Source organism: Arachis ipaensis, chromosome B02 (assembly GCF_000816755.2).
Source record: "Arachis ipaensis cultivar K30076 chromosome B02, Araip1.1, whole genome shotgun sequence".
Classification (NCBI taxonomy): Eukaryota; Viridiplantae; Streptophyta; class Magnoliopsida; order Fabales; family Fabaceae; genus Arachis; species Arachis ipaensis.
Window position 1 is genome coordinate 52915898 of NC_029786.2, and position 12414 is coordinate 52928311.

A 12414-nucleotide genomic window follows, 5' to 3' on the forward strand; every position below is an offset into this window, starting at 1 on the left:
GATATTTAAAATGTTGCTAAAATTTAAGTAATATTTTTTTATTCTTTAGCAGCGCATTTTAAAAAGTATAGCTAAAAAAAGGATTACCAAAATGTAAAAAAAAAAAATATGACTTTAATTTTAATAACACTTGCATAGCCACCATAAACATAAGCATACTAGAATTTACCTATATATATAAGTAGTATGATTTGCATTGAAGCTAACAAAGACACTTAAATTTAAGGAATTGGGAAATTGAGTACTCAAATTATATAAAAATAAAATAACTTCAGGAAAACTAAATAAAAAATTTCATACCACATTTTTAATCTTTAAAACTTGTGTTGGCTTTCTAAGCAGTGGCTTTGCATGCTCTGGAATGATATAAGATGGTAGCTTCCCGCCATTTTCCTATATTATTTTCATCTTAGTGAGCATTCATCTCAGTCATTTCAAAGAGCAAGGATATAATTCAAAGGCAATTTCTGAATCACATCAAAGAATTTGAAATAGGCAATAGGATGAGTGAGGAAATTACCATGGCCAACGCATCAGGCATAGCCTGAACAACTGTTAGCACTCCACCTCCTAGTTTCATACCATTCAGACCCGCACATGCTTTGATGGTAACAGAGTGATCCACGTACTAACGGTTTGTACAAACAAATTATCAATTCATGAAAAAAGACGTTACAGAATGGGCGGGTGGGGGGAGTGCCTCATCAAAACAAATCTAAACAACAAAATGAGGTTGGCTCCAGATGAGATGTTATATATATGGGGAGAAAGAACAATTGGCTTTGGATGAACTCAAACTGATAAGTCAATTAATGAAAAAGAGCACCATATGATACCAAAAATCAAAACTTATGCGAACTGCCAAGTTTGTGTATATACAGCTAAAACTTCAACCAAACGGCTTTGTGATTGGCTTTATGGATGTAACGCAAAAGCAAATAAGTATAAAAAAAACATTTACATGAATAGTTTCTCAAAAGGACAGTTTTATTGACTAGGGGAACAAAAGAAGCTTCAAAGAGGCAAAGAGCCAACCACATCAGAAGTAGAATAAGAACTCTGTCTATAGGACAACCACCATTGCACAAAAATAAGACAACTAGTAAATAAAAAAGAAAATTAATGCACCCTTACCTCGAGAAAGGCATGTGATCCAATGTTGTCCCCGGTCTCAAAGTGGTAAGCCTTCAAAGATCCAAATGCACCAGCAATCTCCATAAGCTGACAATAATAGATAATAGAGTTTGAGAATTCAGAGAGAGAGAGAGAGAGAGAGAAATCAGAATTTGTTCTTATTGAAGTACTCAAGCAGTACTTATATACGTAAGTGAAGAGAGTGTTCAGCACACTAGTTGAAGGGGGTAGAAGGGTCTTAACACTAGTTCGAGCCGTTAGGGAATCTATCCTGGCTGGCAATTCCTATAACTACTCTAATAGCTTCTAGACTCTAACAGCTTCTAGACTCTTCCAGATTCTTTACTCAGCTCACTCTATTACGTCCCCTGAAACGGGGTTTTTGTAACTTCAAAATTCTATTACAAGTAGCTTTTCTCTCAAACTCAGGAATTTAGCTTTAGAGACTTCCTTGGTCAACAAGTTGCTCAGTTCTGAGAATATGAGCAACCAATAATTTTCCTTCCATAACCCTTTCTCTTCCCAAGAAGAGATTCAACTCCGTATGTTTCATTCTATTATATATAACTGGGTTGTGAGCTAGCATTATGGCGCTCAAGTTGTCACAGTTCACCACTGATCTTGAAGTAGGAACCCTCACAATTCAGTGAGCAAAGTTTGGACCCGATGAGGTCTACCATACTTCTATGTTCTGTCTCCATACTTGACCGATCAACAGTAGGCTGTTTTCTGGACCACCGGAAAATGAGGTTAGGTATTAGGTAGACACAGGCTCCTGATACGGACCACCAGTCATCCAAATCTGCAGTCCAGCAAACATCACAGTACCCTCACATATTCAAGTTCCATGGTTTAGGGGCTGGTATGAGCAGAACTCCAAGCTCTCCTGGGTGGCAGCAAGGTACCGCAGAATTCTTTTCACTATAGGGGAAAAGGTTTCCGAGTAATCTAGGGCAACTCTTTGTAGAAAACCCTTGGAAACAAGGCGTGCCTTAAGTTTGTTGACGCCATCTGGGATTCTGTGTTCTATTTCACTTGAAATACCCACTTGCAGCCAATAGCAGTGCAGTTTGGAGGAAGAGCTAGGAGTTGAGGACAGTCTCAATGAGATGCCTAGATTCCTTTCCACTATGCCATTAAGATGATGCATGTGTGGGTAGATCAACCTGTGATTGATGCCCTCTTTTCTAAAATAGGTAGACAACAATCTAAATTCCCATCCCCAAACTGATTGGATAGCTTTGATTTTCTTCCCAAACTGCAACTCAGCAGCCTCCTTAAACTGCATGAAGGCAGGGAAAGCTACAGATTTGGTTTTCAAAAAAGAAGTCCATGTGAATCTAGAGTGAGCATTTATAAAGGCTATGTAGTATTTGTAGCCATTATTTGAGATAACAGGGGAAGGACCTCAAAGATCAGTGCAGATGAGTTCTAAGGGAGTATTGTAATCTGTAAAGGACAAGGAAGACGGAACACGATGTGCTTTGCAAAGACAGAAAGCAGAGCAAGTATCAGAAACATTTGTATAAACAAATGGAATTTTATAATTTTTCAATATATGGCAAACTACATTTTGAGAAGCATGCACCAGCCTATGCTGCCAAAGACAAATTATTTGAATATGCAACAGATTATAATACATTAAATCATGCTGCTTTTGGTAATCTAAAATTATTGAATCATGAAATTGTTGCTGGTGTTGCAGCTTAAAGTTTGCAAATCTATATAGGTCGTCCTTTCCAATCTTGCCATGGAGCATTACATCCCTAGTGGCCTGTGATTTAACCAAGCAGTTATAAGGCCAGAATTTGAAGAAACGATGATTGTACAAAGCGAATTTACTAACACTAATTAGATTTTTAGTGATTTGTGGTACATGTAACATTCAATTTAAGTGGATATTTAGGTGTGCAAACACTAGAATTTCCAATCTGGGAGATAGACAGACCTTGTCCATTACCAGCATGGAGGAGGTCAGGTCCAGGGTATGGGGATGCATGCATCAGATTGGGGGTATTCAGAAATAACATGAGATGTGACTCTAGAATCAGCATATCAGGCCGAATCAGCAACTGACTCAAGTGAGTTATGGCAGCAGAGAAATGAGTAGGCCTAAGGAGAATTTATGTAGGAATGACTTGGAGAGAAGAAATGATTATGCAAATGCATGATTTAGATATGATGCATGGTTATGATGTGGCAAGTAATTAGTGTAATGCGATGTGTAGTTCCGTGTATAAGGAGAGGTGAACATAAAATTTGCATAGGGTGGAGGTGGAAGGAGAGAAGGTTAGAAATCTTGATCTAACCCATGCCAGAAGTTAAAGCTAGAGTGACGCAGCTAGTGGAATTTCCACTAGCTTGTCCTCCACCGCATCCCTTGCCACCTCTACTAGTACTACGACTACCACATCCTCCTCTGGTGAGATTGAGTTGCAACATGTGCTTGAAGGTCTGGAGTGGAGAACATTTTTTCATTTGCTTCAGTCCAAGCTTCATGAGTCATGAGGTATAGAGGTGTGAGGTGTGCTTCCACCTAAGGAACAAAGTAAGGCTCAAATCTAGTGTTGATGGATGTAACAAACACATCATACTCAGATCCGAGTCCAGCAAGAATCACAGCTATGTGTTCTTTTTTATAAACACGACTTCCAACAGAGGTTAAAGCATTTACGAGAGCTCGAACTCGAAGAAGAAAACTCAACAATTTAGATGTTTTTACAATAGTGCTCAACTCAGTTTTGAGTTGCTGGACGTGCGCTCTTGTTTGCGACGCTAAATAGAGATCTAGTTTCTCCCAAATTGCCACGAAAATTCGCAATCAACCACCAGTGTGAGAAGACTCCGTTGTCGACATCATCCACATGAGAAGTGTTTGATCCATCTCTTCCAGAGTTCGTAGGAACTTGAGATGGAATTGTTGAGAGAATCTTCTGGCAAAGCAAATTTTGAAGACTAAATAGCACACTGATTGATGAAGCTGGAGTGACAATTGCTCTTAATCGCAGAGAGAACTTGGCACCGATTATAAAGTCAGAGAGACAGATTGGGAAGAGGAGGCAGAGGCGGAGGAGGAGGATCAACCAACGCTAGCAGGTTCATGGGCGGAGGTGATGGAGGAGGATCCATGCTTTTGCAATCAGCTCCTCTTGATTCCATAATAGTTTGAGAATTCAGAGAATCTATTCTTATGAGAGAACCGAACCAGTACATATATTCATAAGTGAGAGGAGTGTTCAGCACACTTGTTGAAGGGGGTAGAAGGGTCTTTACATACCTAAGTTAGGGGCTGTTTGGGAATCTATCCTAGCTGGCAATTCCTATAACTGCTCTAACAGCTTCTAAACTCTTCTGGATTCTTCACTCAGCTCACTCTATTAATAGATATAAATAAAACAAGTCTTAGTCACAACTGACAAGAACCAAAAAGTAAGCAGATTGGGTTACTACAAGGTGTGCAAACCATAACCTTTACCTCTAAGGGTTAAAATATGAAAAAGAAACAAGATTTTCCTTTCCAACTACTTACCATCTCTGAAGAAACTTGACTTGAAATTCCACCTACGAAGATCTGCAAGAATTCCAAGGGAAAAAAAAGAGATCACAGTCACGAGACGGACTATTGACTGACAAAATGCAGCAGAGCACACATAGGTAATAAAAATTAATTCAAAAAAGGTACAAGGATTAAAAAATATGAATGGATGCATGTCCAAATTTAAAGTCAAAAGCCGGAATTAACTTGTGATGGCTAAGTCAATCAAGTCAGATTTGAACCTAGGCTAAAATGTAATGATATTTGTGGTGAAACCAAGAAATTTTCCGGAACATAAAATCAGTTCTATATTAGATTGTTTTGTATGTGCACCTTGTTGGGTGAATCAATCACTACATCACTTGTTGCGAAAGCAGTATCATCTGATCTCTCTGGTTCACCAGTCTGCATGAAAATAGCAATTGTCTGAAAACCTGCTACACGGATGATAACCACAATATACCTTAGAATTGCAAAGCACTGCCACAGCATTAGAAGTAACAAAGACTAATAGAATTAAAATCCCTAAACAAAAGTAACTTAACAAACAAAGAATTATACACAGAAAAGATTTGCCATCAAATACAAGATCCCATCAACATCCTCTAACTAGATTAGAACCAACAAAAAGCCAAGAACTTTCATTTCATATTTATGTCATTTATATTAAGCCTTTCTCAAGTTGCTTCATGTACACGTACAATCATTTTCCTATAAAACATAAAAACCAATACAAAAAATGACTTCTGAGAGGCTAGAATACTATGCAGAAGTTCCCTGAGATTCACTGAGATCAGATGCTACTGGAAAAAGAACATGATAATTCCTTTGTTGTTTCTCGGCAATAAAGGACAGTGTTACCATGAACCAAACATTTAACACCATATATAGTTAAATTAGATACTATCAAACAATAGCACTTAGTGGAAACTAAAAATGCTCCCAACATTTCAATATCCCAATCTATAAGGACAAGATGCACTGCACAACTGAGACACAGAACTGTGACCTTCTGAAGTCTGAACCATCCAAACCAAAAGGATCTCATTCTTTTGGCATAAGCATACACTACAACTCCTGTTGTAGAACATACTTTCTCTGCCATCATACCAAATCATCTTGTGAGCATAAGAAAAATGAATAGAATAACTATCAGACAAAATCACCCTTCAGAGAAGTTACAAAGCAATATATTGCATCACAACGGATGCCATGCAAGGAAGAAATACTAGAGGAATTTTTAGGAAGCTATCATTTTCTTAAGAGCATATCATAAATTTGTGGGGACAACTTACAAATTAACCATGCTTGAGTGGAGTCCTTACATAATGTCAAGTTAAAAGTTCCCATGCAGATAAAATAATAGATAAAGGGGAAGCAGAAATTGAGCCTAATGCATCTCATCAATTTTCTTTCCTCAGGAAAGCTGATCCTCATTAACTTAATTAAGGATGACATGTCAGCATACAACACGGAAGAAATGTAGAAACTCGGGTAAAGCAGACACCGGAACAAAAGTGGCATATGAAACACAAATAACTTGCAGCCCATAGCACTTACATGCTGAACTCGATATAACAAACAAAGCATCAGAACATAAATAGCATTCTCAGAGCAGCCTAGAATAATAACCCTGAAACATTGGCCAGCTAAATCCTGGTAATGAATTAAACTTGTCAATACACCAGGAAGTCTTCTTAACTAGGAGTCTGCTTCGTCACCATCCAGAATGTGTATTACGGTATACCCCATATAAACATCCTATTTAAAAGATTCCAATACTAACGTCAGAAAATATCTCATAAAATGTAACAAGATCACACTCTTGAAGCTACAGACAGTTTCTAGCATTTGGTTATGCATTATGAACTCATTTTCAAACTTAAAAGTCCACAAAACCTATGGCCAAATATATAAGAAATCAAAATTATACATTCATAAAGACATCCTTACAAGTATACCCCTGGGGACTAAATTTGAGCCCTCAAAGCTAAATAAGGTTGAGAGTTGAGACTTAAATTGTCAAGGGTGAACACAAGACAAATTCAAAAGGTTAAGCCTTGGAAGATGGACTAGTATCTTCTGACTGTGATTCTTTCAAGCGTTTGATGTATGACTGTTAGGTTAAATACATTGTTCTTAGGTTCTACAAACATAATTATTTAGAATTCTGATACCAAATTGCTTCATTCACAACCAAAGTAGTAGTATCGCACATCTCGATTCATTTTTATTAGTATCTCAGTGAGCAAAAACAGTCTGATAGGAAGATTGGGGTTTCTTACTTAAAATGATTCCTAACAGCAAAAATAATAACATATTGTCCAGTAAACCATCATCAGTAAAACTGACAAACAGACTTTTGAACTTTGTCATCTAGAACTTCTTTGTGTACCTCTGCCTCTAGTTAGTGGGTTATTATCTGTCTAATCAACTTTCCTGATTAGGGCTCAATCAGACAGGCCTCCGACCCTATCTGATCTGCCTCTAACAAAGGCTGAAGGGCCTCTCCCATTGAATACCAACTCATAACCAAGCATTGTTAATGATCCAAGTATCACAGTGTCTCCTTCATGATTAGCCACCGAGCAGTATTTATTCACCAGATCTGCAGACTGCCCACTATAAATCCTTTACGTCTTGATCACCAAGGCGCATCGAATCTAAGCATCCCATTTACAAGTACCAGTCAGAAAAGTTGCAGCTGAGCCTCCTTGTCAGTATCACGACTTTATATCAATTACCAATGAAACTTACGTTCAGCTTGAGAGGTGCCTTTTAATCACAAATAACTCTTCAAGCTTTCCTTCTTTTCATCCACTTGCTCAAATGCTATGAATCACAACTCCTATAATTTTTATCAATTTGCATAACACAATTAAAATACCTACATCTACCTATAATTCTACATCCTTTTCCAATTTTCACCTCTAAGTCATTGCAAGCATGTCTTGAACCTTCCAACCACATATTACATTTACTTCTACTTCATTTTATACTGTCAAATCAAAACCATATAGCATGAAATTCTTGTCAAGGGGCTTCTAGTCATAACTAGTTTATAATACATATCATCCCTTGAATCTCCAACTATGACTATTATTTGCAATATGTATTCATAAAGGCACTGACAGCTAATTCAATTTGTAATGGCTCATGGTGAAACCATTTAGTTATAGCGATGTAATTGTCATTCACGGCCCAACACAATTTCCTATCTTAGCTTTTTGACTGCATTATCCATATCCTGTATGACCCAAATATACACAACATGCCCTCCTTCCTTCACACCCGACCAGAGGCACGGACCTCTTTTAGGTCAATGAAAATTGTAAACTTTGTTTAGATCTTTTCATTTCATCTAAAATACTCTATATGGACAAGAAAATATATAATACCAAACCCAAACTTAATTCTCACAGTAAACTTGCAGCCTAGATCAAGTATACGCAAAAATCAAGATGAGCAATTTTTACATGCCCAGTAGGCAAGTAACCTATTTCTTATTGACAGAAAATAGGCTCAGAAATCGAGTAATAGGACAATAAAGATTGAAGAAGAAACTTGCAAATTCATCAAACTGCATATTTTTAAAACCCATAGGGATTTGCTGCTTGTATAAGGAATGTATAAAGGGAAAAAAGATAAACCCTAAGCACTTTGAGGTGCTCAGACCTTCAATGCTACCCCAATATTCTGTCTACCCATCCTATTCTGTCTATCCTATTTGTGTATATGCAATAACCAATACAATTTCTACATCTCTTCAAATTTTTTTAGTAAAAGTGTCTCCATTGCCATTATTATGATTGCTGCCTAACAGAATAATTATTCTTCCACAAATTCACTCTCCTATCCTATCTCTTGCCACCTTGCCTAGCTAGTATGCTCACTAAGGATCCTATTTCCTTCAGCAGTCCTTTTCCTCACCTCACTAGTCCCATTCTTCACCCATTTCGCCAAGCCAAATTTAACCCTCGGAGTTTCGTCAGTCTCATAGACACAACACCAACGAAAGGATACTTTAAAAAAGAAGTTCCTGACTAGTCAGATAATGGGTGATTAACTGACTATACAAGATTAACATGAATATATTTGTGTATATGCAATAACCAATACAATTTCTACATCTCTTCAAATTTTTTTAGTAAAAGTGTCTCCATTGCCATTATTATGATTGCAAGGCCTTCAAGTCCACAATAGGATTAAGGGTTAGTTTAGATTGGCTTTTTAAAAAAGTACTTATCTTTTTTTTTTCTTTTTTAAACAAATCTTTTTTTAATAGAGAAAAGCTAGTTCACATTTGGATAGACCTTTTAGAAAGAGTTTTCAAATATTAAAAACGTCCTTTACTTCTGCTTTTTTTAATAAAAGTACTTTTCTTAAAAGATGTATTCAAACGAGTTTAAAACTTAACAAAAATACATTATTTTTTATTAAAAGTACTTTTTTCACTCAAATAAGTCACTCCAAACTAACACTAACATTGTGATTTTTCTAATCTAATATATCTAAGACACACTAACTTGAAATCAAAATAGGTGGCACCAATTATATAATCTGAGATAGCTCATAACCTTCAAACAAATTAAATCATGAAATTTACAAAACCAGAAAATTTTGGACTATATCTCATAAGAATAGTAGAGCAGCATTCTGAAAGAAATTAACACAATGAATCTATGCTTCTTTAAATACACCCTAACTGATTAAAGTATATTTTGGTAACAAACAATGAAAAACTCATTAATTTTAAATAAAAGATACATTCAAGCAAAATGAAAAGTTACAATGTACTATCCAAGGAATCAAGGATTCTTAAATATCATGTATGAGAAGTCACAAACTCACAATGCATGAAATATGTCAAGTTTCTTCTGTAGATCTTCAAGTTTGAGAAAAAGGAAAAGAAATAATGAGTTCCCAACTCTAGAACAAATTTGTTAATCTTACATATCATAAAAGGCAATGATTAAATAGCTAAGAAGCTGGAACCTTTGGATACGAAATTCAGTTGTTATAACACACTTTTCAATGAACTTCTAAAACATGTTTTTTAGTGTTCAATCTGGTCAACATCCAAATGTCAATGTTAACCATAAAAATTTCAATGACTTTGAAACAGAAACACAAAGCTTTCTCAAAGAAATTCATGCTATGAATTTGAATCCTCCAAAATCCATTATCCATCATAGGTGTACACTGTACAATGCAGTTCCAACGAAATTAGCATCCATGATTACCATACAATTTACATTCCTATAGAAAACTTCAGCAAATACATGAAAAAATAAATTAAGACAAATTATTGTGCAAATGTTCTACTTCCCTTATACATTGGATGAGATTTTTTTTTTTTTACATTAAGTCACCAAGATTAAACAAGTCATGTCCTAGTCACAAATTTCAAAAATTGGTCAACTCATAAGATTAACAAATCCTACTGATATAATGTAATTCAGCAATGTAATGTTGAAGTTTCATTATTATCACAGCAAGATTAAGCAAACCAATTTTCAATAACGACCAGAAATTTGCCAACTTCAAACAGGTATACACAAACAAGTGAGCAACATAGGTGGTAATACAACTTTGAACTATACGAGTTTGCAGTTCTTTAAGAAAAATATACTAGACTTTGGTTGATAACATACTAGAACGTAAATATCAATTAAAAAATTCAAATTCAAGAAGATTAAAACACCATACATTTACCAAAACTAGCTAGTATATGAATATGAATAGGTATGTAGATTGAAGAATAAGGTAAGGAAAAGATTTTCATTCTTACTGTAACTTCAACATAATCTTTGGGCCGTCTAATTTTCATGCTGCAGCCGAAAAGTGTACTACCATCAAAAGAAAGAGCACTTGAGGCATCCTCAGCCGTCAGGAACTCTACAACTGCTTGGCCTTTATCTTTATGCAACTGCAAGGAACAAATGCAAGAACAAACTCAAAACAACTGCTTCATTATGGGGGAGGGAGGGCATTAGTTTTCACGTTTTGCACTGTAAACTCACAATGCAGCTGATACATGGTTGGGCCTGCACGATATGATTAACACCTGAAGAGAGCAAGAGGTTATTGAAACTATCCATCACAGCTTTCTCGGTGACTGAAGTTGGTACATTCTCAAGATAAAGCCTTCTCATAGGTCGGGTAGCTTGTGTCAATTGGACAGGATCAATGTGGGCATTCTTCCCTATTGATACATCATTCAGAATCATTGCCAAAGGCTTGACAACAGTCGGATCAACAGAAGTAGCCATGCTCTGTATGTTTGATAACATGGCATGGTTCGATAACTGAAAACTAGAAGAAACAAAAGCTTGAGGAGAATTATCTGCCCCACCAGGGGTAAGATCCCATCCTGCCCGTTTCTTCTCTGTTGAATGCTTAGATGGTGACGGAGTCTTAGCAGCAGCTTCACTTTTCCTCTTCCTTGGTGAATAGCCACCAAGTCCACTTGTTGACGCACCATGCCGATGGTTATGACTACTTGAGCCGTTAGTTGATGCTCTATCTCTATAAACATCAGAATGCTTTTTCCTAGAGCTATCTTTCAGAGAAAGCATTGGCAACTCTTTCCGTTCTTCATCATGATAGGTATGTTTTGCTGACCTTGGTGAAAAGGATGGGGATCTTCTTCTTCTTCTTTTGTTATCATGTTCTTGACTTCTTGATCGTCTCCTCTTTACGGTTGATTCTTCATGATGTGACACATTTTCCCATCTTTGTTTCCTCTCTTGAATCCATTGGTTATGATGTTTGCCAAGATCTTGTTTCACCATTGCATCCCTGTCAAGGGATTTATCATCTAGATTTTGGTATTTTCTCTTGGCTTCTCTATCATGTTTTCCTTTACCCTCTCCATGCCTACCCTTATCCAAATCTCTTTGATGCTTCTTTTCAGCTAATTTGTCAGAATCATTAATCAAATGTTTTCTTGATTTCTCCCTACCATTTCTACTTTTGTCATGCTTTCTTTCAAAATGATACTCATTAATATTCTCAAAATCTCCAGTGTGATCATTTTTCTTTGTTTTCCTTTCAGATCTTGATTTAATTGTTTCTGCATGTCTATCCTTATTAACCGGGTCTCTTTGATGCTTAATCCCATCTTCATAGCCATTTTTACTCAATCCTGCCATCTCTTTACCAGACTTTTCTTTAGTTATCTTGCCAATGTCACGAGATCCAACACTTGATTTGACTTTTGGAATATACTTTTCGCTATCTTTCCCTCCAGTTAAATCGTCTTCCTTTGCAATAGTGCTCTTAATGTTCTTTCTAGAAGTTGCATTTACTATTTCCTCAGAAACATGTTTTTGCCTGCTATAGGGTGGACTTCTATCATGTTTATAACTCATAGATTCAATATGATCAGGTATTTTGTTTGTAGAACTTCTTGGTGATTTATTCCATGCTTCCTTGAATGGGACTTTCACATTTTCAAGCAATTCTTTGTTTCTTCTTCTATGCATGATCTCCTCAAAACTAAACGGCCTTGTACGGGCTGCACTCTCATCATCACAATTATTCATAGAAAATGTATTATTTTCTCCATTCTTCTCCTTTAAACGAACAGATCTGCTCATCATGTATGATGCAAATAAATTATAGAAGTAATGATCACGTTCCCTAAGTGAGTAATGAGAATAAGGGAAATGCCAACAGGCTAAAATCTTGAACCAAATTATACAATATCCTGAAAAACAAAAGGAAGTCATGATTATAATAAG

At 36.3% G+C, this 12414-nt stretch overlaps 1 protein-coding gene across 1 annotated transcript in view; it reads right to left on the minus strand.

Annotated features, from left to right (window-relative positions):
* Positions 1-12414, minus strand: part of LOC107625297 (splicing factor U2af large subunit B) — a 16280-nt gene that overhangs the window by 2446 nt on the left and 1420 nt on the right. Inside the window, exons 2-8 of the mRNA XM_016327903.2 lie at positions 10693-12262; positions 10461-10598; positions 5003-5074; positions 4664-4705; positions 1135-1221; positions 521-628; positions 301-393 (exon numbers count right to left, since the gene is read on the minus strand). Coding sequence (XP_016183389.1) covers positions 301-393; positions 521-628; positions 1135-1221; positions 4664-4705; positions 5003-5074; positions 10461-10598; positions 10693-12216 — 2064 coding nt within the window. The 5' untranslated portion in view covers positions 12217-12262. The remainder of the gene's footprint in view (positions 1-300; positions 394-520; positions 629-1134; positions 1222-4663; positions 4706-5002; positions 5075-10460; positions 10599-10692; positions 12263-12414) is intronic.